The sequence below is a fragment of the Larus michahellis genome, chromosome 2, assembly GCF_964199755.1.
Source record: "Larus michahellis chromosome 2, bLarMic1.1, whole genome shotgun sequence".
NCBI lineage: Eukaryota > Metazoa > Chordata > Aves > Charadriiformes > Laridae > Larus > Larus michahellis.
Window position 1 is genome coordinate 129,036,746 of NC_133897.1, and position 25,319 is coordinate 129,062,064.

General features: G+C 40.0%; 1 protein-coding gene across 2 annotated transcripts in view; it reads right to left on the reverse strand.

Moving 5' to 3' along the window:
- Positions 1-25,319, reverse strand: part of CA8 (carbonic anhydrase 8) — an 80,012-nt gene that overhangs the window by 18,342 nt on the left and 36,351 nt on the right. Inside the window, exons 8-9 of one of the 2 annotated variants that reach the window (XM_074577085.1) lie at positions 21,420-21,592; positions 7,725-10,005 (exon numbers count right to left, since the gene is read on the reverse strand). In XM_074577085.1, the coding sequence (XP_074433186.1) occupies positions 21,458-21,592 (135 nt within the window). In that variant the 3' untranslated portion in view covers positions 7,725-10,005; positions 21,420-21,457. Of the gene's footprint in view, positions 1-7,724; positions 10,006-21,419; positions 21,593-25,319 lie in introns of those variants that run through there. The other variant, XM_074577086.1, reaches the window with a different exon arrangement.

The following is a 25,319-nucleotide window of genomic DNA, read 5'->3' on the forward strand; positions in this document are numbered from 1 at the left end:
GCTGTGGAAGCACAGCCCGCGTGCGCCCTGTTGACAGAAATGGTATGTGACAGAAATAATCTAGGAAAAAAAGTAAAAAGCATAAAAGCTGGAGGAAAGCGATGAGCAAAAAAGAATGAGATCTTACGTAAAAAGAAAAAATGCACATGCAACAAAAGATGTGAAAACCACATGCAAAACTGGGTGTAATGCAAATACAGTTACACACAGTACCAGATGTAAAGCATTGAGAATACGGATAAAGGCAATTCGAGACTAGGCAGAAGGTCAGTGCGAGCTTCTCAACTTGATGAAGGAATTAGTGGGTGAAAATCTGTGGTCTATTTCATGAAGACCGGGCCAAACAGAGTGAACCTTTCCGCTTGAATGTTGGTTGATCGTAAGTAATTGCAAACCGCTTTGGTGAAGCAGTCTGCATTGCGCATATGGACTTGAATATATTTTTACTCCAGCTCTGAACGTAAGGCTGTACAGCTGGAAACAAACGGGAAGAATGCACCTATAAAATGGGAGGACTCTGTCTGGAGGAGATGAAGAAAATCTCATTAAAATCTAATGAAAGACAATTTAAGAGACTACAGAGATAAAAAATACCACATGATCTCATTAAATTAGTAATTGAAAAACTCTTGAGAGCAGATTTAGACCTGACAGATTTCTAACTCCTTTCCTTCCTCTAGCTAAATGTCCTCCGCTTACAGGTGCAACTGCTTTGTTTTGGGTGACAACAGCTCTACCCCTGCATGTAGATGTCCATCACAGCTAAAACGTCAGCTGGAACTCGCTGGTGAGAAGACCATGTTTTGATTTCTTTCTCATCTTCTTCTGTCTGCTAGTGAAAGGGACAGGCATAAGGGAAGTGAGGGGAACAGGGGTATCTCATCACCTGGTCTCTTGTTGCCTAACGAGCTTGCCAAAATTGAAGATATTTGGGTTCTTCCTTCTTAGAAATTGGTGTGACAGCAGCACTATTAAAAAACTGTAAAAGCAATTCATCCTTTATATAGATGTATTTCTATATAAAAAGATTACCAAAGTAATACCAGATTGCTCTTTTCTAACTGGCTCATTAGCAAGATGAGGTATCTATTCGAGATCACAAAGTCTCTCCCATTTAGACATAGTAATGTGACCACGCATTATTACTCTTAATTTACAGGACAACTGCCAGATACTTTCTCAAAAAACATATTTCTCTTTCTCTCTTTGAGAAATAAAAACAATTATTTAACAAAACAAAGGTAGAACGCAGGTTGGTCTAGAAAGGAGCTGGAGGCTAAATGAAAAGAGAAATTTAGCTGATACCACAAAAATGCTACAGAGTGTGACTAAGCCTCGTTGAAATTTGAAATCTTGATAATTTAGGATATATACTGAGATAAAATAAAATTTTATTCTGGTTCAGAAAAACACTAGAAATACCAAAGAGGGCACTTCCCTTACAGGTTAAACAAAGACCCACCTTCCAAGGGCTTCAGTGGCTCCTTACTTTTGAGGCTCCAAGATTATGCACACTGTAGGCACTTCTCTTGAGACAAATCATCCACCCAAAATAATTTCAGGATTTTTTTACAAGTAAAAAAAGGTGTTACTGTGCAGAAATGCAATGAACACCACAGTTTAGCACTCACAGAAATGGACACAGAATTCTGCTTTAGTTCAAAAAGAAGTGGCAATGGCAACCCACCTTCACTTCTTAAAACCAGAAAAATGCCCTCGTCACTCTGTCCCTCGGCTTCATGAATTTGTCACTTACTGTTGTGGACAGTGAAAGAAAGTTTCTGCAGCTCGTAACTGCAAGCCACCAAACGTTTCTTCCTTCTCTGCATTTACCAAATGAAAAGGGTGTGAAATTAGCTTGTTAGCCTTTTAGTGATTAAAAACAAAGTTAATTGTGATGGAACACTAACCACAATTATGGTAATCAATTCTAAAATGAGAATGAATCCTTAATATTAGATTCAATTTTGTTAATGAGAAACTGGATTTAGGAACTGTTACTTGATTAACTAACCAAGAGATGTAAAGAAGCAGGGAAAGCCTGAACATAATACAGCACTCCAATCCTTTGGGGAAAGAGTAAATACTATAATATCTAGTAGCACACAAACGGCAGCTGTGCTCTGCAGCCACCTGCTACTAAATGCATTTGGGAAAGAAGCCATGCCGGCAAGGGAAGGCGTCCGATCAAGAGAAGCAAGACGAGGTTCTATCTTGGAGCAAGCAAACAAAAGCAACGTGCTACAGGTGTCAAGATGCCTTAGAGGGAGGAGGCAGGGTTCAGATTTAAGGGTTATAGAACATGGTTAATCTGCCTCTATAGTGGCGTTCGTTTAAGGCACTGCCTTTGCGTAAACCAGTCATTTTCACAAAACTTCACAAAGTTCACTCATTCCCAGACTACGAATGCAGATAACAGGGACCTCTGAAGCTGGCTGGCTGAACTCAAGCAGTACTTGCTTTAGAGGTGGTGCCAAAGCCCTGAAAGAAGAGGAATTCTTTTGCCATCCCATTCTTGGCATTTTAGCAGAGCGAGCACCTAGGAATGGCTGATGATCGTTGTGCCTTGCGGAAATCCTGTGAGGAAAAGAGGTTATGCCAAAAAGGTATGTAAACATCTGCCCATGCAGCACGCACTTAGGCTGGGCTCTCCTATTGTTCAGGAAAGATGTGTTCATTGCTTTAACGTAATAAATTACCTTATTTTATTATTAAGAAGGAAGCCCCTGGGGACTACACCTGGACTCACAGCGCTCACAGCTCTCAGCTTTGTGTTTCCTAACGGCACTGATTGTGTTAAAATCAAATGAGTTCCACTTCACAAATAAGAAGCAGCCAAAACCAACGGGACTCCCCTGAAGAGTTTGAGGCAAACCAGCACCAGGACTCACAGTGCTCCTCAAAGCCACTGGTGGCCCTGCTGCCGCCGGCCCCAACACCGCGGAGATCTCAGAGCGAACGGGGTGATGCCAGGAGAGCGGTGTCCTGAGCTACCGGTGCGCCCAGCACCCGCTGGGGCCGCAGGAATGATTTCATAGCCACCCTTGCTATGGGGACGTGGCTACCGCAGCCTGACTTGCCGCTGTCTTTGTTGTGGGTTACTGCTGCTTCACGGCGCCGCATGACCTGCTTAATGTGGCATTTGTGCCAACTTAGGTAGCAGCAATTTGGATTTCATTTCCGGCATTTATTTATGAATATTATCTGAGCAGATGTGATCTCAACAAATGGCTTAATCTACAGTTTTCTTTCCATTTTTAATAGAAACCAGCTTCAATTTTCATACGTGTAATTTTTCTTGCAGAGTGTCTCTTTGCCCACAGATCCCTCCTTGAAGACGGGCCACAGGTCAGAAAAAAGAGATACCAGATTATGATACAGAGAGAGACATCTGCAGATATGAATTTTCTTTGTTTGCCTTTTATGCTGGGGAACAAACTCTGCCTGAAGCTCTATAGTATGCAGACATCTAGTGGCTGGATAACATAGTGCAATTAAACATCTTTACAGGACACCTGTAAAAATTTTGCGCAGTCACATCATCATCTGAAGGCCAGATACCTTGGGTCCTGTTGGAAACAGATTCTTTGGCTCTGCAAGTCCTTTTTTCATTCATTACAGCCCTAGTCACGGGTATTTTGAGATGCTCTGGCTTTGTGTGTTTCTAGAATTTCATTTTAAATTGTGTGGAACTGGGGTGGTCAAAATATAAAATGCCAAGAAATTGGGAAGGTTCAAATTGCTGCAGCACATCTGCTAAATCACAGCCTATAATTTCACACTGAGACTCATGCACTTGATAATCATTACTGGCTTCCCTGCCAACAGCACACAGCTCCCAGGGTTTTTTGTGTTTGTTTTTGATTTGCCTTTTGAGTAAACATCTCCTTATCTATGTGAATTACTACATGTTTCTAAGCCATGAATAAATCTTTCTGCTACCTTTGGTTTGTATTTTTCTCTTCTTGCTCAGCCACACATACAATTATTCAACTACAGAGACCGAGCTTTTTTTCTAATTATGAATAAAGATAACGAAATTCACTTCCAACTGACCTATAGGGCATTAAAAAAATCTGGCATCTTCATAACATGAGGTTAAACACACATTTTCCAGAATTGCTTTATACCTGCTATTTAAAATACTGCTGACATAGTGTATCATACGCAGTTGTACGCGTTTCACTGACTTATCATAGCTTTCATCTGTTTCATGCTCACCACTGCCAGATGTTTACATGGAAGGCACTTCAGAAAGCACGGTTTGTAGTGTATATTTGTATTAAAGCCTAAGGGATGCATGGAGTTTATGTCTATGTAAGATCAAGGTGGTCTTGTCTCCATCTCAGACACAAACACCACCTTAAATAATAAGCACAAGAGTTGTTTATGCGCTTGAAGCTCCAGCCTTCTCAAGTGCTTCACTTTTAAAAAGAATGGAGTTTGTGTTATGACTTTATTTTTTTTACTGTCTTCTGGGAGCGGAGGGGTAACCCAGCACAGGGAATGGAGCGAAGAGTCCGGATTTAGGATAAGGATGGGTGTGTGTTGCCCAAGGATGAGCAGCCAGTTCCCTGGCACTGGTGGGAGAGGGGCAGGAGAGCAGCAGATTTAGGAAAAACGTTTGCTAGACGTGGTTTCTAATCACTGATTTGGGAGCTGGCTGTTAGTCAGCTGGTTTCACCCAACCCAGAATGGACCACTTCCAACACAACTGAGTTGAGATGGAAACAGAGAAGGAATATTTCCAACCACATCTCTGGTAGAGAAAAAGACACTTACGGAAGTTTCTTCATGCTGTTTTTGCTCTATACTACCTTTATGCCTTCTTTTTTCTTTTTTATTCAAGGCTTAAATAGCTCATTGTGTACTTTATAGGGCAAGTTATTTTCAAGTTTATCTAATATTTCTCATTCTCAGGCCCCATCTTCAGTTGTTTGCCTGATGTCTGGGGAGGAGAAAGGCCTCTTTGGATGAATATGGGGTCAAGCTCTGAGAAGACCAAGGAGAAATAAAGAGCTGCCACTGCCACTGTACACAGCACGGTAAGAATGCTGGTGAGAAGGATGTGAAGATACTGGACAGAAGGGTCACAAAAATGATGCAGCAACGAAAAACAAGCCTTGCAACAGAAGTCATCATCTCAGCAATTTTACCAGGAAGAAGTCTGAAGAGGTGACCTGACTACTGAGCAACGCTTAACTTTGCAGATAAGGCCGTAACAAGTTCTCCTGGACAAGGACCACTTGTGTTGCAGGGCAATATGAAGAGTCTCTCTCTAACATGGCTGACTGCTGAGTCTTTTTCTTATTCCAGGCATCATATGGATAGCCAGTCTATGATCAGAGAGAAATATCCCTCAGGTGATACAGGGAAGAAGGCATTTGCAAAGTGAGTGTTAAATTCATTAATACATTTGAAGCATTCAAATAAATACTGTAAGAGAGAAAAGTCTCAAGACAAAATGAATGATGATGTCTTCAGAGCAAATCTCAAACAGCATTCAGTATAAAGGACCTAGGACTGAATAATGAATAATGGGGGAAAGAGAAGGGAACAGGACTTTAACACATATAACCACTAAACACAGGGAAAATTATCCAATCATATAAATGCAAGCAGTGTATTGTATGCACAGTGCTGGTGAACTGATGCTTAGGCACACAGTCTTTGTACTGGACTTTCTTAGCTTTAATTAGAAGTTCTAAAATTCATTTTAAATTGTCCTTGTTTTAAAAACAGTTTGTTTATGTGTAGCATTCTAAAGATATGAATATACACACTGATATGTTCTTACAATGACAGTTATAGTTTCATAAATAAATGTGCACATAAACACTTCCAAATACATCCTACGTGGTCCAGCCTCAGGAGGTGTGGTGGATGGTTCTCCATCTGCCTGACATTTCAGCAGGCAGGACTGATGTATAAAGAAAGAACACATCTCAAAGTTTTACTCCATAGCTGTTGATGCCACCATGAAACCCATACAAGGAGGAAAAGGCAAGCCAAAATTTGTCCTCTTTCCAGGGTACTCAGCCCTAAGAGAGGATTTTCCCCTTTTCCTCTGTAGCCATCATTCACCATGGGGTTCCCCCATTTCTCCAAGGAAGGATGCGTCTCTTCATTCTCACTGGAGCTAATGTGACAACCATGAAAGGATTAATTTGCACAAGGCTATTACTACACCAGTGCTGCGCCCACTAGTCAAACTCAATGAAGACGAGTTTGAGCATATGGCAGCTGCACCCTGGCAGGTTCTGGAGAATGCTGATGTGTACGACTTCTTGTGAAGCTGCCTGTGCATGGATCTCCCCCTCCTTGTTGCTTCTGCAGTATCAGCAAAATTCAGCTGAAAAGTCTCAGTAAAATTATTTTTTCTTTATGTTACCTTGTTGTTAAGCACTTCTAACTCTTCAGCAACAATAGCCTTCAATTATCCTCTGGGATTCATGAACACATTTGGATCAACCTTTAGGAGACAGATAGGGATGCTGGCCAGGGACCACCCTTAGGTCCTCTTAGACCCAGTGTCCTAGTTTACATCTGTTTCTACACACAGCTACCACACCGTGCTTGCTGCTGTAATATCTGGGATCGAGTCTACCCTTTAACACACACTAGTTTATGCCTGGTCACCTCCCAGAGATACTCTGGGGACAGGCCTAGTCTGAAGACCATAGTCTGAAGTCAAACTAAGAGCTTACAGTCTTTACGTTTTCCTGGGAGCTCCAGAAAACTACAGAGGAACCCAAAGAACACCTACAGAGAGAAGATCATCAACAGCAGACGTCCTGCCCCAACTCACCTGCCTTCTCCCAAGTGCTGGATTTCTTCTCATTCCCAACACCTTCCTAAAGTTTCCCAGAAGGCTGCAGAGCCAGATTTTGTCTCATGAGGCATGTAGCTGTTTTTAAGCACTAAGTCATTAATTTATCCATCAACAAGTGCCTAACTGCTCAACACCTCTTGGAAATTTATAATTCACATTTCTAATAAATCTTTAAAATTATGTGGAGCATCACACACATTAATGCTTACCTTTAGAAATACTTGCAGTGCAGATAGCAGTCTGATTCAGAAGAATTTTAGCAGCTGTAGGCTTGAAGAGGAAATTATTAATTTGGGGCCTTATGCTACCCTCACAACTCATTTATCAGTTTTTATGATTTCTTAAAAATGTTAATACAAAGGCAAGCAAGTCGAACTCTAACTGGAGAGTAGCAGAGCCTCACCACACTCAAAAAAACCTCTCATGGATGCAGTGTAACTGAAGTAATACACAGAGAGCCCTTCCTGCAGATTCCTACCAAAACCAGAAAGACTAATTTAACTTTTCCCAGCATACCATGAATGTGGGTTGACCAACCTGTAATTAGAATGGGTGCAGTTTGTGAATGAATTTGTTGTTATAGTTAGATCTGGTTCTAAAGACAAAATACAGTTATAAGTATTTTTACCAGTGTTTTTTTTTCCTCTTTCAAAGCCAAACCTACCAAAAAAAAGTCTGACAAATGTTGAGAAAAATTTACTAAGCTCAGCTCCTCAGCAGTAGTATTTATATGACTCGAAGTTCACTGCACAAGGCAATGCAGGAAAGAACAGCAAACACAGGAAGCGAGCACAGGAAAGAGAAATAATGGACTTCAGTTTTTTGGTGGAGACATTACATCATTTGCTTTGCAATGTATCTGTATTTCACAGCCAGAATAATATCAGCCAGCTCCAAGATAAGGAACACATTTATTTAGAGAATAAATCTAGTTTAGATTTCATCATAATGTCAATATTTGCTGTATTAATATTGCAGTTCCTCTCAGTTAATACTCAGCAGTTAATAATATGTTGTGTGCAAAGGGAACAGATCTTCCGAAGGAGCTGTGCATGTAATGTGGGAATTGCCAGGTTCGGAACGTGGTTCACTCCGCTTTTGGACGGTTCCTTCATTGGTGGGTGCAAGAAGATAGGAACAGGTCTTCAACTGGCAGAAACCAGTTGACTTCCACCTTGTAGGGCTTTGTTTTGGAGTGGGGTTTTTTCAAGATTTTAGTGCCAAACCTGACCATTAGGACAAATTATCAAGACTCCTGTCAAAAACCGTGGACAGTCCAGCCTAGTCCCTCTAAGCCATTGCAGCAGACTTCACACAGAGACTCCTCCCTGCCCTATGGCAAGATATGGGCCAGCCGGAGGTCACGCTCTGGTGACCAGCGTGTTGGGGTTGAACTCTGGCTGCAGCTGCTTGAGGAGCCGTTGCTGAAGGGTAGAGGGGCCAGTGAAGCGGCTACATGGACATTCTAGAAGTGCTGGGGACATAGCAGATGGAAAGCGTGGTTTTGGCCAGCACTGAAATCTTGAACCTCTGGATTAGATAATGGTGTTATACTTCATTAAATTTGGGCAGAAGGTAGAGAAGGACCTCCTTAAACATAACCCTAAGAAATACAAGTTTCTATAGACCCAAGGAGCAATTTACCAATTGCTACTCTGCTAAACCCAAAATAAAGAGATGACTTCGTGGTGGGCTGCTTGCTGTACATTTATTGCAATGCATGCTGTCAAGGGCAGCTGGGTGCCTCTCCAAAGGACGCACGCGTTTCTGCAGTACACACAGTTATGAATTCATGAAGTAGTCAGCGGTATCCACTCCCCCTCACCCAGCTCACATGTGGTGTGTGGATTTGTACTATTATTCTGCTGTCCCTAATACGCACATAAATGACCCGCAGAATTCATAACTCATGATTCAGCAGCAGCTCTCCCCGTAGCCCTTGACGAGGAGGATTACGCATGCCTTCTAACACTGCATTCACCATTGCCTGGTGACAACTTTGTGACTGATGACTCACGGACCTGCTCAAAGGGAGTAACCTCCCCTTTGTGAACCCTTGGTTTGCACCTCCACTGTGGCCCGGCCTGGAGCTTGCCGTCTGTGCCGCCTTCCACTCACATAGGTCTCTGCATAAACCTGCCCTCCTCATGCTAGTAAAGTGGACCTCACTGATAGCTACGGTGATCAAAGTTACTGCCCACCACATTTTTGACTCTGTACTTCATATCTTGGCCGTTTTGCAGGAATGCAAAGCTATGAGCTTGACTAGCTGGCTTAGACTACCATCCCCTTATCTGTTCTGTCAGATGTGTCATGTGTGGCCCAGCGTGGCAATCGCCATTCTGTGCAGGGAGCTCAGGACATGCAGAGCAGGTCCCCAGACCACCATCCTCAGCAATGTACAGGAACAAATGGAACTGTCGTAATTCACAGGAGAACAAAGGCCGATCATTTTCTGCCTGAACCGAACATTTCTTTGCAAAGTTCCATGACTCGCCAAGTAGAAAATAATCCAGATGATTCTGTTTATTGTTTTATCAGTTAATTTTCCTTATTTCAAATTTTTCCTTTATTTCAGTTATGTTTCTAGTAATGCAAATGTCATTCATCCTTATTCAGACAAACCCTGTTAAGTGCATGGGTTTGGCAGAGAAGTGTTCCTTTCTGCCCAAAAATTAATTCTGAATTTGTATAATACTCTCTGTGAACAAACAATGTTTTTATTAGCTTTATAGAATGCACTGCCCCTCTACGAAAAAGATGGTTACTGACAACACAAGAGACGATATGGAACAAAATTAAAGCTAACGTTCAAAACAATAATGAGTATTTCTACATATTAACATTCATACCAAGCTTAAAATTAGTACTATTTGGATGACAGACCACTATTGAACACTATGGCAAAGAAATTATATAAGCAATGATAATTACCATTTAAAAATAGTTAACAGTGTGAACTGGAAGATTTAATGTGTTTTCTTCTTTTAATGTACAGCCCCATTCCCAGAATTTCACTGGACCGTGCGGACAGACCAACTGTCACAGCTGTCTATCAAGGCTGAATTAGATGAAGACAAACAATACAGGCTTTGTGGTTCAACTGAAGCAGCAGCCTCAAAAGTTTCCATTTCTCATCTGAGGGCACTGTGGGTGCATTGTCTTCCCCCTCTCTGAAAAGAGAATGGAACAATTATGTTACTGAAATTCCTCCGCAGTGGGTCTGAAAGACTGTTTATGTCCAGCTAGGGAGACAGGGAAAACTAAAAGCAGGGATTTCGTGACAGCAGGTGGGGGCAGTCTCAGGGTATATACTTCAGTGCCATAATGGTCCTGATTCTTCTCTTTTAGGGTAAAGCCAGTGCTGGAAGATTTAAAGGAGGAAATGGCAATAAAAATGCAAAGTTAAATGCAGTGGTAAAATTACTAACTTGAAAGAAAGCTTTACAGTTGGCTTTCTGAATCAGTCAGGTAATTGATTCTAATGTGGAGAGCACAGCTGTAAACTAGAAAGGAAAATATACTAGTCACTGAGAATTTTTTACTGGTTGCCTTTTTAGGGGCTGTACCAAGTGAAGTGCTGAGTACGCAGCTCTCATGGGAGTCAGGTGGGCTCAGGAGATAGAAAGCAATCACTCAATTTGTCCCTCCTAATAATGGTTATTCATTATCAGCAGAGATAAATCAATAAGTGTTTTCATGTGAACATATATTGACATGCTTTAGCATAACCTTAGGAAATCAGCTGCTCTGGTCACCCCGGTGCTTCTCAGTTCAGAAGTGGTAGGTAGGTGACTGACAAATCATTTCATTCTGTTGTACTAATAATCTCATTTTTCCTGAGGTTATTTTAGTGCCAACTATAGCTTAGTATGTACCAAAAAAAAGAAATCCATAAGTGCTTGGGTGCATATAGTCACCTGGGGCTACAACTGCTTGCAGGAAGAGTCAACACATCTAGAGAGTCCCCCCTCTTTTTCTTAAAGAGGGTTTGTAGAGGCTGCCACTCATCAGCAGCGATGTCAAGAAGTCAGCATATACAATCATCTGTGCCACAATTTCTATGTTATCCCTAGTTATCATCCAATGCCCCTCAAAGTCATGGTGTCTGACAGCAGAACATTTGATGGTCAATTTGAAGAACTTTCTACCAGCTCCCTTCTAAGGGAGGCTGTAAGCCCTTCACAGGGATGCTGGGTTTAGCCACAGTTATACTTTACGTAACGGTACAGAGGATTTCCAGTTCTTCCTGGGGTTTGGTATAAAGGTGTAACTTTAAAACAAAATCTTGTTCTCCACCTCTGGAAAAACTCTTGTCATGTTTTTCAGTGGGATATGGAAATGAGGGTGCAGGGACCAACCCCCTACCTGAAGTGAACAGAAAGGTTCCTCTTGTGTGGACATAAGATACTGGATCAGGGAATTAGACTGAAAAATCCGAGTGAGGAAGGTCAAAGGAAGCCAAAAACTTTATGTTCTTAAAGTTCTGCATAGGCAAACTAATGCTGTGACACAGTGACACTTTCTCAATCTCAATTAGTGCTAAACTAATTAACAAAAGTGTTTTATACAGTGCAGTGAGCAGTATCTCTCTTCTTTCTTGGATAATCCCTGGTGTGATGTAAGGGTGATTGAGTATCTAATTACTCCTTAATTGAATGCACATTTTGTACATTTTTCACTAGTTCAAGCTTAATGCTTTTGGTCCAAAAATCAAAGTCAGTGAAATTAAGTTGAATTGGGATTTGGGCAGCTATTGCATTAACGGATTACTTTTGGAAAGGAGCCTAATTATGAGCCAGTCTGAACATTTCATTTGTGTTTGTTATAGAAATACTTAACAGACAAAAGACTGATTGTACATATTGGTAGTGTTGTTATTCATGTTTACCCTTTATTCTTGTTTAAGAGTAATTTTTCTACCATGCGAAATTAATAGCGCTGTTCCATTATATATGTCTATATCAGGCTCAAGGTTTATGTAGATATGAAGACACCTGCTTCTCTTACTCTTCTGAAAAGTTTTTGGAAATGTAATATTTGAGCTAAAGTTGCAGAAATGGGCATGTGTACTATAATCAGAAAATTGCCTAAATGACTTGCTTGCTTACAGATTGTATTTCTGCCTCCGAAATTCCCTTTGCTTGGGTGGAGTTCTACATATAAATAAAGTCCCACTGCTTCTGCTGGAGTCCTCTACAGATCAGACAACCATCCTCAAAGAAAAACTTTCAGAATCAGTGCCATACAGTGTAAATACCTGGGAAATCTATGAGGTATTATCACAATACCTATGCTTTTTTTAAAAAAATAAGTATTAATAAGGTCAATTAAAATTTGGAAATCATCCTCAGAATGCAAAAAAAAAATCATTATGTTTCCGAGAATATTTATTTCTCATTCTTCCATATAATAATTTTATACTTAGATTACTCACATAGAATAAATTCTCTTGTGCAAGATTGGGATAAATGCAAGACTATAACTTTATCTCAGAAACGAGGAGCAGCGGCAAGAGCAAAGATATGGCCAAGCTGGTATATTTTTAAGAACTAAGGGTCCCAATGTTCCCATAGTAAAAGATACAACATATCTAAAAGAGAAGATATACGAAAACTTCAGTGAAAAGGATTATTTTTCAAAGTCTTCCAAAAATGTTGAGAAAGTGCAAATAAACAGACTATGGAGAAATGAAAGAGGATGGTCACGATAATATGCCTTTCCGTCTGACAGGGAGGAAATAAGATAGCCCACTGCAGCAGCCTTAGGTCAAGATCACTACACAAGATCAAAAACTTTCTTCTGCTATTTAGATGTAGTCAATCTGCTTTCTGGAAAGCTTTCCTGCCTCTTTTGTCCTACCATGTTCCTTACCATTATTGTTTTACACAAAGTCTCCATTTTTTACCTCGTAGAAGCAACTGGCCTGCTCCTCCTTAACACTAGTTTAAATCAAAAAGTTTAAGAGTTTAAAAGATAATCAAAGGACATGGGTGGAAAAAACACTTTAACATTGACTACACATTACCATTATCTTACACCTTCCTAAAAACATCACCTGACAGTATGGTTGGGCAATTCAGAGTGTCTCAGAAAAGAGAACTGACTACTTTACAAATCCTTATCTTTGCTGAAACAGTTTGCATTCCTTCTGTGGAAAGGTCACTATTTATTTAGTCTATATCTAGTTCTGTAGGCATTTAACCACATCTAGCTAACTAAAGCGTACCTTTGTCTCTCTTGAGCTCTGGGGATGCATAAAAATCTTTTAAAAATTACACTAAGTTCTGCTTTGCAGCCTTGCTTTGTCATAAACTGTGATGTTAGTCAAAATGTTGGAAACAACAACCACTGCCAGTATTTTCTTCCTTGAGAGACAATTATCAGCTGCAAAAACATTTTCAGTAACCCAAATAACTTGGTGGGTTTCATTTTCTATTTGTTTTACAAACATTGCTGTCTGCTTAGCAAGAGTTTGTTTGCAGACTTTCACTGCATTGCTTTCATGCATACGAAATAATTAGAATTACAAATTCCAATAAGAGTAAAGGCCTGTGACTACATGGATCTTCAGTTTCAATGGAGTAATAATGTTCTCCTTAAACCTCTTCACCTAGGTAAAACAGAGCACACTCCCACTGCCTAACATGCGTAACAGTGATGAAGGAGGAATGCATATCGTAGGCTTTCTTCTCTGTGGTCAGGCACATGGTACGTGTATGTCCTAATTCCCTTGACATCTGAGAACTGTTACATTACTATGTTTTACATGTACTAATTGGGAGTCTCTATATTTTAAAAAACAGGTGTAGTTTTACCAAAGATGATTTAAGCTTCCTACCATTCTGCCTTACCACTAATTTGCAGCATTCTCCCAATAAATGAAAATAACATGGCAGAGTTTCAGCCTGTGTTCAGACTCTAGCTTTTGTGTTGAAATTGCCAATAAACATGCTGTGAGGGTGTTTTTTATGACGCACTCCCAGCTACATTATCACTTCCCAAGTAGCAGTGTACAAACCATACACAGTAAGCAGCTGCAAATCATACTCTCAAAATGCTTTTCATTAAAAAAAGCTGATGATAGCAGTGCATTGTGGATAGCAAAGAATGTGTGATGCTGATATGCTGATAGAGAGTCACAGGTCAGGAAATTTGGGAGCCCTGGTCAGCAGGAAGTATCTTATTTGAAGCATAAGCACGGGTCTGATTCCTAGGCTACCTTACGGGGTTTTCTGCTTTGAAAAGGAAGCACAATATTTTGTTTCTACTTTGTTGCTTCTTTACCTGCTAAGGGATTTCGACTGTTTTCCATTCCTCCACCAATATTTGTGTATTTCTAAGAAGTAAAGGACTGAACAAGGAGAATTCCAATATGATACTCATTCTGGAAACAGCTACAACTTAAAACGGTTTTCTTCCTCACTTAGAGCGTGATCCCTATACTGATGCTCTGGCCTGGACACAGCATAAATTCCTACTACAGCAGTGACCGGTCTATGACTCTTGGGCTGCCTGTGGCTATCAAATCCCTAAATTGTGGCTCCTGTGTCAAAGGTATGTCACACAAGCGAGAGAAGTGTTTTGCTACTCACAAATTTGAATCCTCAGCAGTGGGAAAACAAGTTAGGCTGACATTACAGGGTTAACTTACAATCACAGTGCACGCTCCACTCCTTGCTATTAGAACTAAGCAGTGGGAAGCAATCTGAAAAGGCACCATCCTTCAGCTGTTCCTGAAGTTCTCAGTCCCCTTAATGCTCTGAAAGTTTTGGTATGTTTCCGGTAGGTCTCTGATTATGGTGCGTAGCTCACAAGCCAAAGATGTTTGGCCCTCTGTCCGGTAGTCATGCACTCACATGTAAGCACATTTTCAAGTACTATGAAGTGGTGGCAGAGTGTTGGGCACTATACACAAGCTCTTAAAAACAGGAGAACAATAGTCGGTTTTGTTGATAACATGAAGTTTAGTTTCTTTCAAAGACTGAAACGTAACAATTAAACCAACGCCCTTTTAAAAACAAAACCTAAACTCATAGAGACAAACAATGACTGATGAAAAATCGGATGAAATACTGGTATTTCATCACACTAGGAAATCTTTATTTGTATTTCTAAAGAACTAGTGATGATAATCTTTGGGTTGTTTTTTTTAAACCAGGCATAAGAGAAGAATGGTCACAGTAGCCTAATGATGCATAGCTGCTGAAAGCTCACTCCAGCTCCGATCTACACAACAGGAAAGTTCCCCGAGTGCTGCAACTTCAGCAGAGCAACTTGTTTGTGAACTTCAGGAATGACAAAGACTGCTAGCAACTGAGAGTAAAGACACATATTGATTGGTAGTGTAAACCTCCATTCAAATGCAAAGATCACTGAGCTCTGCTTAGGCCAAGAAACACCGACTACAGCATGGGGCCATTCTTACCTCCATTTCTGATAGGCGCAGCTCCACAGCTCACTCTGTATTTGAATGTCCCTTCATATTCCATAATCTGCTGTTACCATACAATGTGCAATGCCACAAAGAGGGGATGGCGCCACTACCTGTTTAGTCATAGCTCGTTCCCACTGGCAACGCCGATGTTCAGTGCCCTCCAGAAGGGGCAGCATAGTTTTGCTGCCGCAAGAGCAGCTCGGTAGCTTCAAAAGCATTTGCACTATCAACTCACTAAATGCACCGGATGCGGTCACCACATTCCCCTCTCTCCTTAGCCTACACTGCAAAATTAATGCTTTGGCAACTTCTGCTTGCCCGCTCAGACCTCTCAGTATCACGCAGACAGCCTCTGCAGCACCAGGCATGCAGTCTCTGTTCCTCCCACCCTAATTATTCCTTCCTGTTCCTCAGGCCTAGCAAAACCTTGGTATTTTAATGACGTCATTTATTTCTTTTTCCTCTAATGTTGAATGTACAACTAGGAAAATGGTAATTATATTAAGAATGTGTTTTAATCCAAATTAATTTCTGCTATCATAATTTACAGGACATTGGATAAACTTGCAGCTACTGACAATCTGAGGTCTACTAAAAATGTATGCGTATGTATGAATGTGTACATGCATTTGTGTATATAAAAACTGATGCTTTTTCAGGAGTTTCTGAATCAGTCACAAAAAACATGTTGAGGACAACTGGAGTAATGCAGATAGGTAGATGGAGTAGGTATAAACCATCATCATACTTGGAAGCATCATTCATCTTTTACAGATAATAAATAAATAAAGTTGGGCTGGGGACATACGCTCTTGAGACAACATACTGGAGTTCAAATTCTTTGGTTTATTGATTATGCTCAGTGGAAAGTAAATTAAAGTTTATCACCTTCAAAAGAAAATATTCTTTCAATATTATTTTAGCAAGTTATTTTTTAGAACCAGGTCTTGCTGAGTATTAAAAGAATCTCATTGATGTCGATGACTTCTGTACCAGGCACTTATTTGACTTCCTCTTAGTAAATGGGAGCAATGTCATTTAACTATCCTATGCATGGAATTGTGCTTATACACCCTGATTTATAAAGGGATGAAGACATGTACGCATGCCATACTGAATTCAGTATCATCAATTCAAGTTGATATTCAAATGTTTGAAATCAGACATCCTGTTCATTCACAGATAAAGCTGTTCCGCTGATGTAACAGAGGAGAAAGGCACATCTACCAACTCAGTTACATGTAAAGCAACAAGGATTAAAGAGAGGGTAATAAATCCATTGGAAACCACAAATGATGCTGTCTTCAGTGAAAAATAAGCTACTGAAAAAGTAGCCACAAAATAAAATAGCCTGCTGCAATACTCACAATTCACATGTTTAAAAATAGTGAGTGAGGACCAAAAGTACCAAAAAAATAGCCTTTAATAAAATGGAAGATTTAATGTTTTTCTTATTTTATTTCTAGCAGTGGTAGCGTTTGTTGAACCCATTGTTAAGCTTTGCCGTATGATAATAAGAACCAGAAATCTTTTCCAAGATCACCCGAGATTATCAAGAAATAGCCTGATGTCCATAGCAAGGGCTCTGAGTCATGTATGAAGTATCAAAAGAACTAGTGGTTAACACTGAGGAAGTCAAAATGTTATCCTTTCCATCTTTTCTTTCAGAAAAGGATCTGGGCATCCTGGTAGGCAAGTTGAACATGAGCCAGTAATGCACCCATGCAACAAAGGCAGACAACAGCCTCCTGGCCTGCACTAGGAAGAGCGCTGACAGCAGGTTGAGGGAGATGACCCTTCACTTCTCAGCACTGATGAAACATTTGGAGTACTGGGTCCAGTTATGGGTTCCCCAATTCAAAAGGAACATGGACGTACTGTAGTGAGTCCAGCAACAGGCAATTAAGGGATTGGAGCACCTGTCATAGAAGGACAGGCTGAGAGAGCTGGACTGTTTGGCCTCAAGAAGAGATGTTTCAAGAGGGATCTTATCCATGTATATATGTACTTTGTGAGAAGCAGTATAGAAGATGGCGCCAGACTCTTCAATGGTACTCCAGTGAAAGGAGAAGAGGCAATGGGTAATACAGGAAAATGGGTAATACAGGAAATTTCATTTAAAGTTAAGAAGAACCTTTTTTCTCACACGAGTGGTCAAACACAGGAAAAAGGTCGCTCAAAGAGGTTGTGGAGTTGTCATCCTTACAGATATTCAAAACCCAACTGGACAGGGCCCTGAGCAACTCGCTGCAGTTAACGCTGGTTTGAGCAGAGGACTGGACAAGTAGATCTCCAGAGGTACCTTCCAGCCACAACTATTCTGTGATTCTGTTGTTCTTCACTGCCTAAAACTGAACTCAATTTTTTCACCTTTCATGCTTGAAAGCAAATCTGTACTGAACTTCCCCCCCAAATTCCTTAACACCTGCCCGGTTCTATCACTACTGGATTGATTGAAAGAGGTTAGAAATAAGATAAAAAATAGCTTTTTCAAAGGAAACACATGTGCAAACTTTGGCAACTGCAGGAGAGAAAGGATATAAAGGCTGTTCTCTAAAGGACGTACTTCAGAAACACCCACACAACAGAGTCCAAAGACTCATTAACACCAGGCTATAGGAGAGAAATGCATTTTTAGCAGAAAAGCAGAGCCAAAGGAGGCCAATTATATAGCAACAAATTTATTCTAAAGCCCACTGAGTTAAAGAGAGAAGTACAACTACAAAGTTCTACCTGTTATGTCCTGCCGAAGGCTCTCTTTAGAGCCTGGCCAAACTTTGTTCTAGAACTGGAGGGAGATATTTTGAGATCTGGTCTTTCACCAAAAAAAAAAAAAAAGAAACACCAAACTAAAACCACCCAAAACCCACCAGTTCTTTACCTGAAATTACACACCATGATGTATCATGTTTGTGTCATCTCTGCCTTCAATTCAACAAACTACCACAACTTGCATCAAAGATCAACATATGCCATTTGATCATAAGCCACAAAGGGTTCAGTTCTGTCAAGGTTTCAATCAAGGCTGAAGAGAAGATGTTCTAAAGATTTGTGAGTGTGGCATGCATAGAGCCTGCATTCTGATTCAGTCAAAACTACTTAGACCTTTCATGCAACCTCTTTCTACTCCTGTGTATGCAACGCTTATGGAAACATTTGTCCCCTTCTTCCCCTGACAGAGTGACAAGGTCATGGAAAACCAAAGTTCCTCAAGGTTCTTCAAGTGGCTGCACCACACTGGCTTGGAATAAAAGAAAATATTAAAAACTCTACTGACAGGAGTTCCAGCAGCCTTGGCAGTGAGGTATCATGCAGGAAAGAAGTCAACAAGTGTGTTTGTAATTGTACTATTCAAGACATAGTTGAGTTTTAAAATAAAAAGTCATTTCCTCTTCGAAAGGAAGAAATGCTCGCTCTTGGATCACTCTGTAGATGCCACCCTGCAAACTATTACCTCCCCATCTGCTACTGAGTCTTCATAGCAATATTCAGCCAATGCCAGCAGTCCCAGCTTAAGGCCCATTCCTATGAAAGAGGGAAGGTGTCTTTTCTGAGGATGTCTGAGGTCTGTGTGAGGAGCTACTGTTCCTCAACGCCTTCCTCCTGGAGAGAACTCTGTGAGAAAAGCACTACAAAGTAGGTAGGATTGTTTTCTTCTCTTTCTCCCCCTTTGCATAGAAGAAAGATGATCAAAGCCACATGATTTCTATTTACACTTTATATATCTAGTTCCCAGCCCTCCAGAGACAAACTCAATAGCAAGAATATATTGTGAACCCTTGACTGGTTCAGTGCTCTTTGGACCGATGCATCCAAAACTAAAAAGACGACCCAGCCAAATGAATTTCTGATAAATAATTCAATCAGGTGTAGAGAGCCAAGTGCTATTTCTTCTGTGGGCTACACAATGCCACAGCTCTTTCTCATTGCTTGAAAGTCCATAATTAGCATAACCCTACAGTGTCTACTATCATTTTACATTAAAAATTCCATCATTTGGGAATTAAAACTGCAGATTATTTTGTGAAGCATGGCCAAGATAAATCTTATTATTTAAAACAAATCTTTACAGGTATTGACAAATGTAATAAAATTTCAAATATGAAAGCAAAAGGGAAATTTTTACATTTCAATTCCAGCATTGTAAAGGAAACTCTTTCATGCTTAAAATTCAAACTCAGCGTGTCAAGTAATTTCACTGTTACAGACTTGAATTACCTGCACTGGCCCGAGGGCATTATTCACTCTCTGAGAAAAATTGTACTTTAATATTGCTATGATTTTCCCAAGTAATTTTTATGCAGAAGCTGGGATGAATTTGAAACATCCATTTCAAGATTAAAGTGATGACATTTGGTGACTGCAGAGAACCATGTAATTGAGAACTGGACTTAGGAATATGCCCAAAATTAAATATGGGAATGAGAAAACAATATTAATAAAAGGACCACTGTTTTGCTTTCTTTGCTTAACTTCTGGGATGTGGGTATTAAATAAGGTTATAAAATACAAATAAACCCTTACTTCAAAAATGTTTAGATACATATACTATATTGAGTACTTACACTATATGGAAAGACTATGAAATTATTGGCCACTGTCCCAGCCCATTTAATAATTTCTGTCACATGCATCAGGAAAGATAATCTTCCCACTCAGTTTTAATGGATCCGTTTTTGGAAGCATTGAACTATCAATCTCTTTTAGGGGTTATCTACTGCCTGATAAACTTTTAACTTCATATGAAGTTGGGGGCTGTACCCAGAGCATGCTCTGAAGAGGCTTCACTCCACAACCGAGCCTGACGTGAACTAAGGAGTTACACCATTGACCTAGACAGGGCAAGAATTTAATGTGCAAATAAATGTCCGTACCCAAAAGTGTTTATCAAAAAACTTTCAGCAGCTTGCTTCCAGGTGAAACTCTGAACGAATTGGTTCTCTTCTGAGCATATGGCTTTGAAGAAATGTGCAGACAGAAAAACAGATGCTTGTATATAATGGATTCTACCAGTAAAATAGGGTAATAGGGAGTACCCAATTTTTTTTATTATGTTAAGAAGCAGTAGGACTTATTAAAGAAAGCAAGTGAACAGATTAATTCTTTTCTTGAAGACTTCCCAGATTAACTGTCTTACTCTTTGTATCAAGGTGGGGCTACTTCATTATAAAATCAACCATAAATGTTCGTGTCTTGACTCACAACTTTCAAGGTTACTAGTTGTCTTGATAGCAAATTTTCTTCAACTCTCTAAGAATTTCATTACCAGGTTTTTCATTATAGTAAAACATTTATTAAGTAAGTATAATGAGGTTTAGGAGTAACTGTTGAGCATTGAGGGAATTTATCTTGTAACTGATAATGGCTAGGGGAACATTACATGGGAGATTTTAATAACTAAATTGGGGATAGTCCAGGTTCACATGTGTATCAGCTCTTATGTATAGAATCCAACGCCATCCTTAAATTCTTGCTCTGTGAGCCAATGAAGGCTGAAAACATCACTGAGGACAAGAAGCAGCAACTACTTTGATGAATGAAATATGAAAAATTAGCCATGACAGAAGTTAATTACTTTGCTCTTCTATCTGCACTAGTTTTGCCCAAGATGCAGTCTTGTTGGGAAAGAACAGCATTGCAAAGCAAGGAGAAGGGATGCAAAAAAATAGGCCTCCTTCGAGAATTAAAGGCCTCCTTCCTGAGTTTTAACCCCCTACCCTGGATTTTAACAGATAACACTAGAAAGATTCGCCAACGACTGGTCTTCTGAAAACACAGTAAGAAATCAACCAGTGAACCTCATGAACTGGGGAAATCTACCACATAACCTAGGCGTGCTGTGCTGTTGCTCACTGCAGTAGGAGAAATTTAAAGCTACAAGAAGTAACAGTGATCTAACACTGCATGGTCCACTGCCTACTGAAGTCAATAGAAATATTTCAATTCACTAAATCATGTATTAGATTCCAGGCCACTAAAGAACCAATAGTAACCAAACTATTATACCACAGGATAAACAAAACAGTACAGTGTCAAAATTTACAATTGTGACATTAGCTAAAATGAACTCAGTGCGTTTTCTCCTTTAGCTAGATCTCCCTTATGAAAATTATTTCGATGTTTTGATTTTTCTGCTAAGCTTTATCTTACCTGAATAAAGATTTATTTTTGTTGTTCTTCCTCTTCTGCTACTGAAATGCAGCCCTGATGACTCTGTCGCTAAGTGGCTGAGTTGGTCTGAAGTTATCTCCCAGGATTCCATCACATCCCTCTAAAAGTTCAGCACCTTTAACATGTGTCCTCAGTCTACGAAATTCCTCTATCTGAAAGGCAGAAAAACAGACATGAAGAACCTGAGATACATTCTTCACTATGGGACTAATGATCAAAATCAACTTTGTCCAGCAACTTTTGCAGCTTTGAAACTTGGAGTGTTCAGGTACCATATAATAAGGTCCATATACACAATTAATAACATTTTAAAAAAGTTGTCAGCACTGTCAAAACATTTATAGAGAAAAATAAGAACTTTTATGAACACGGTTTGGCAAACTTATCCATTGCTTTTTCATAGCTTCTATTTTCTTAACCAGGAGAATCTGAACAGACTCTCAACTTTAGAGGAAGTCTGTTGACATTTTATATGGAAAAATATGGTTTTTACAATCAAAACAAAATACCACTTCAAAAGTTCTGTAGATGTAGGTGCTAAGTGCACTTCGAAAATCAAATACAGCCAAAAATCAATATAAAACATTTCAATTGGTCCAAGTCAAATATGTTTCCGGTTTATAGACTCTGTGTAGACTTTTCTAAATCTAATCTGGTGTAGGGAAGAATGTGAGCTGCTTCCATCTCCATCCCTGATATCAGCATCAAGCTCTGTGTGATAAAAAACTAAGAAAATCAGTGCCTATCTCAGCAATATGAGACCTTATTGTTCAACAATGCTGTTTTTAAGAGTCTGGTATTTTAAATAAGTAGTTACAACTACTAAAAAAACTGGGTTTGTTTTTGCTTTGGCATATTGACAAGCTATCTTAGCTGGATACAGCAAGCCTACTTGAGGGCTGACTCCCCTAGCCTTAACCTTTGTACTTGTACTGACCTTGTGATGCCTCACTATCCAGCTCAGTTGCAACTTGAAACTGAAGATACACAGAAAGCAAAATTAAGTATTTAATCATTTTATCATCTAAGAGATTATAGAGAGTTAATTTCTCCATGAAAAACAGCCTATGCTGAGAATGCAAGTGTGATTCCAGAATTAAAATAAATGAGGTACTAAACAGCAGGTAGTGGCATTTTTATTCTTATACTGCCTGCAGAGAATACTTTCTTACTGCAACCTGAAAGCCTTCATTGCTGTTTTTCACTCTACAGCAGAATTGATACAGACTTATTTACATGATATAGAGGTTAGCCCTGCTCTGCTTTATTTTCCTCAAAAAACAGTGTGCTTAGAAATCAACACTCAGGTTCTTGCAGCTGAGATATAAGGCAACAGCTTAGACTCAAAAGACAAAAAGCAGAAGGAACTGTAAGGCTCCTTGAAGGTGCTTTTAGAGGCAGAACCCTGCTTTGGAAGATGTGGTTTGTTTGTTTGTTTGTTTGTTTACAGTAAACAATACCACTACAGGCTTGGAACTGAAAAAGTCTTCAGGAGTCAAGTGCTGGTAAATCACTGAATGGGTGAATCACTTTCACCATCTGAATCAACTCTGGAAAGTCTGAAATAATTGTAGTTTAGGAAGGAGCATTTTACAAGAATGTGGCTTTTGTTTGATCTTTTGAAAATGAGAGACTTCAAACAAACACAGATGAAAGAGAGGGAAGAGCAGACTCTCTGCAAAGCTGGCATTTGCAAGCTGTCTCCTACTATAACTACAAATGCTCTGCCCCAATCCCCACAGTGAAGTCTTTCTCTAGGAGGCACTCCTCACAAAGCAGCTTCCAGTTTTTTCAGTCAGGAAAGCGGGACTAATCTGATCCCCATGCCTGCTCTTCAGTCGTCAGGAAAGTCAAGAATTCCAGCCCTACTCCAAGGGGGAATTGCTTCTGAGATCTCCAGCCTCCTTGTTTAGTCCTTCATATTGTGGTTCAGACCCCCATGACAAGTGACCCTCTTTACACGTGGTCTGCCTCAATCTTGAAAAGTGTTTCTGTCAGAAAAGGACGCTAGCTGTGCTGCCACTGCTTTCCCTATTAAATTTCCACATGATGAGGCAATATGTGTGCCCCACTCATCCTGCTTCGTCTTGTATGGAACCACTTACTATCTCCATACAACCCCTCACAAGTCAATGCTGTACACCCTGTAGGACTGCTGCAGAAATAGATATTTGAGAGACACACGGCTAAGCAACCTTGGATATTCACCCACTTTCAACAGGTATAGCCATTTAGAAAAGTTTTTCTCATGCCCAGAAGACACTAAGGATGACCTAGGCCTGTTCACGCCAAAATTCAGGATCAATTCTAACCAGGGAAGGGGTAAATCCACAATGTTAACAGTCACCTTTCTACTAAGTAAATACATTTAGTCTATATTTTGTAGAATTTTGCAAAAATGTTTTTACCACTTCTCTGTATTCAGATCCTGAACACTGCTTTCTTCCGTTTCGCTTAAATATTTGCTGAAGAATGGAACATGCATGTTATCTCTACAAATATTTCTTCTGTTTGAGGAACAGAAGTATTATCCTGATTAAAAATTTCAAATACCTCACATCACCTTCCAAGAACACAGACCTGCGTCCTAGGGAACAGAATACCGTGAACCTCTCAGAGTGCTTTATTTCACAGACTACATAAATTTTGCACAATTCCCACTCCAGCTCCATATGCTACTTACTATTTATGTTCTTTACGATGTCTTCATTTTGAATGAGGTAGACAAAAGGACTTGAGACCTCGCCATTCAATACAAGACCAGTTAACTCCGAGAATGAGTACAGCAGAACAACAGCTCCTTTATGCACCGTTGTTTAAAATCCCTACTCTGAGTGGCTTAGACAACGCACTTGTTCTGGTTTCAGGGAACCACAAAGCACATTATTCACAAATGTCCATTTTTTTAAAAATATAGTGGAGAGAAGCACAAGCAAGTCTTTTTGAATTATCTCCTGCTCTTTACTGGCCTAATAGTAGGGATTTTTCTATTTTCTCCCATTGCATTTCAGCAGTGTGCATGCATGGGCGAGGTGTCTCACAAAAGGAGTCAGCTCCATTCTTTCTGGGTTGTGTATTTCAACATAAGACAAATGAGGATGATAAAAACCACAAAAGGAAGGCAGGAATATTGAAGAAGAGCACTGCAGGGTACAGCTTTCCAGATAAGGTCCTTTCCACTGAGGTCAGTACTAAAACTCCAAGAACCAGATCTGCAAAGCCCTTATTCTCCAGGGGAGACACGTCGCCGGCCCACTTTATCCAGACCTCACAGAACCACCCGTGAAGGAAACGGCCCTCTGATGGAAGTGAAGCTTCATGTCAAAGAAAATGACTTGCAGTGAGGAAACAGCATCGGACTCCAGGAAAGCACATCCTGATGCTGCAGTCCTGGCTTGCTCTTTTGCCATTCGTATAACCAACAGGCCCAGATCTCAGCTGCTGAAGTGAGGTGCATATGGAGATTAATCTCTTTTCACTTAACATTGACTTAGATCAGCAGCAAATCAACTCATCAGTTGAACTTTGCTATCTATAAATGTTTTCAGGAGAAACAGAACAAGGTTCTCTACTTTGCAATGGTCAGTCTATTATGCCTATGACAAAATAGTTACTTCTCTATTGTTTCAAAATAAGCACACGTGAAAATACACAGATGTGACCATGAACTAGACTTGCAATTTCATTCATTTTTTCCCCTTATGACCCACAGTTTGTTAAGCTAATCAATATTGCTATGTTAATTACAGCAAATGAGAATGTGAATGAATATCTTGTCTCCAATGTATTAACTAACTTCATCAGAGGAAGGCAATAGAACCTGTTCCATATCAGACTGTGTCATTCTTTATTGTTTCTTGTTATTGACACTCAGAAGTT